Raw genomic sequence first — 1,414 nt, 5'->3', positions numbered from 1 at the left:
ATCGTCCTCTTTCTAGCAAATATAATCAACCACCAAAAAAACACAAAAAAATAATTTCTCATCCTTTCTCAGCTTTATATTTTTTAAAGTTAATTTCTTCTTTATATCAAAAGCAAAAAATGGGAGTTTCAGGGACACTGGAGTACTTGTCTGAAGTACTTAGCAACGTTAAGAAGAGTAAGAAAAAGAAACAAATCGCAACTGTATCCATCAAAATTAGAATGGACTGTGAAGGTTGTGCTCGTAAAGTCAAGAATGCTCTCTCTAAAGTAAAAGGTATATTTATTTTTAGAGTTTTAAGTTATATATATTGTTACGTATTTTTTATACCAATCAAAAAGATAAATTTCTTCAAAATAAGTTATTAAAAGTAAAATCACTATAATGTCTTTTTTTTTTACCTATCATGGCAACTTTACATGTTATAACATGTCTACTATCTATGGACCACCTACATGTATCTTTTTTAATAACTTGATAGTGTAAAAAAAAGTTAAGAAAACCTTACAACTACAAAATTTTGTCGGAATAATCTTAGAAATTTTTTCGTTTTAATTTATGTGACTTGATTTTGAGTTGAATAACATCAAACTAACTATTTTTTTTATTGTGTGTGAATTTTTGAATAGGTGCAAAATCAGTGGATGTGGACTTAAAGCAACAGAAAGCAACAGTAACAGGCTTTGTGGAGCCAAAAAAAGTGTTGAAGGCAGCACAATCCACTGGTAAAAAATGTGAGATTTGGCCATATGTGCCTTATAGTATGGTGGCACATCCTTATGCTGCTGCTGTTTATGACAAAAAGGCACCTCCTAATTTTGTAAGGGCAACTGCTGATCCTTCTATTGCTCACTTAAATCCTGTTGAAGAACAATATTCACTTATGTTTAGTGATGAAAATCCAAATGCTTGTAATATTATGTAGTAGTTAATTATAAGTTCTTTTTCTTTGTTATAAAGTATACTTGATCCTTTGTGTGTATTTTTATTAAGAGAAATTGATTACTGTATAAAGAATTTTGATTTGTGATTAAAAGTATATATCATGATTGTCTAATAAGAGGAGTTTAGTTACCAAAAAAAAAAAAAAAAACAGAGGAGTTTGAATTTTATGAGTGTTTGTTTGATTGAATTGTTCAGTTTGCGTTCCGAGGTTTAAGTCTATCGGTTTATGATATATATTATTGCGCTTCTACTTGACACCTATCGTAATGACAAATGACTCGTTTCATCATGAACTTCTCTTAAATTTTATCGTAATGATAAATGACTCGTTTTACCATAAACTTCTCTTGAATTCTAAAAGAAATTTAATAATTTGAGAACCTATTAATTTTAATAATAATTCTAAAACCCACTACGTTGTGAGAATATTATACTAAATATGTTGTTATTTTAGTTATTGATAATTCAG

General features: G+C 28.6%; 1 protein-coding gene across 1 annotated transcript; it reads left to right on the top strand.

Annotated features, from left to right (window-relative positions):
• The first annotated feature begins 82 nt into the window (after positions 1-82).
• On the top strand, positions 83-925 carry LOC125814230 (heavy metal-associated isoprenylated plant protein 24-like). Its single transcript, XM_049493689.1, has 2 exons — positions 83-276; positions 630-925. The coding sequence occupies exons 1-2, from the start codon at positions 120-122 to the stop codon at positions 923-925; spliced, it is 453 nt and encodes a 150-aa protein (XP_049349646.1). The 5' UTR covers positions 83-119.
• Positions 926-1,414: the final 489 nt, after the last annotated feature.

This window comes from Solanum verrucosum, unplaced genomic scaffold (assembly GCF_900185275.1).
Source record: "Solanum verrucosum unplaced genomic scaffold, falcon-dt-bn FXZP01000230.1, whole genome shotgun sequence".
Taxonomy (NCBI): Eukaryota; Viridiplantae; Streptophyta; class Magnoliopsida; order Solanales; family Solanaceae; genus Solanum; species Solanum verrucosum.
Note: the sequence above shows the minus strand (reverse complement) of the source record. Positions and strands in the feature narration are given on the sequence as shown.

Coding starts and splice junctions, on each gene's coding strand:
- LOC125814230 (XM_049493689.1), top strand. CDS start 120: ATGGGAGTTTCAGGGACACTGGAGTACTTGTCTGAAGTACTTAGCAAC. Junction 277..629: donor TGCTCTCTCTAAAGTAAAAG/GTATATTTATTT, acceptor ATTTTTGAATAG/GTGCAAAATCAGTGGATGTG.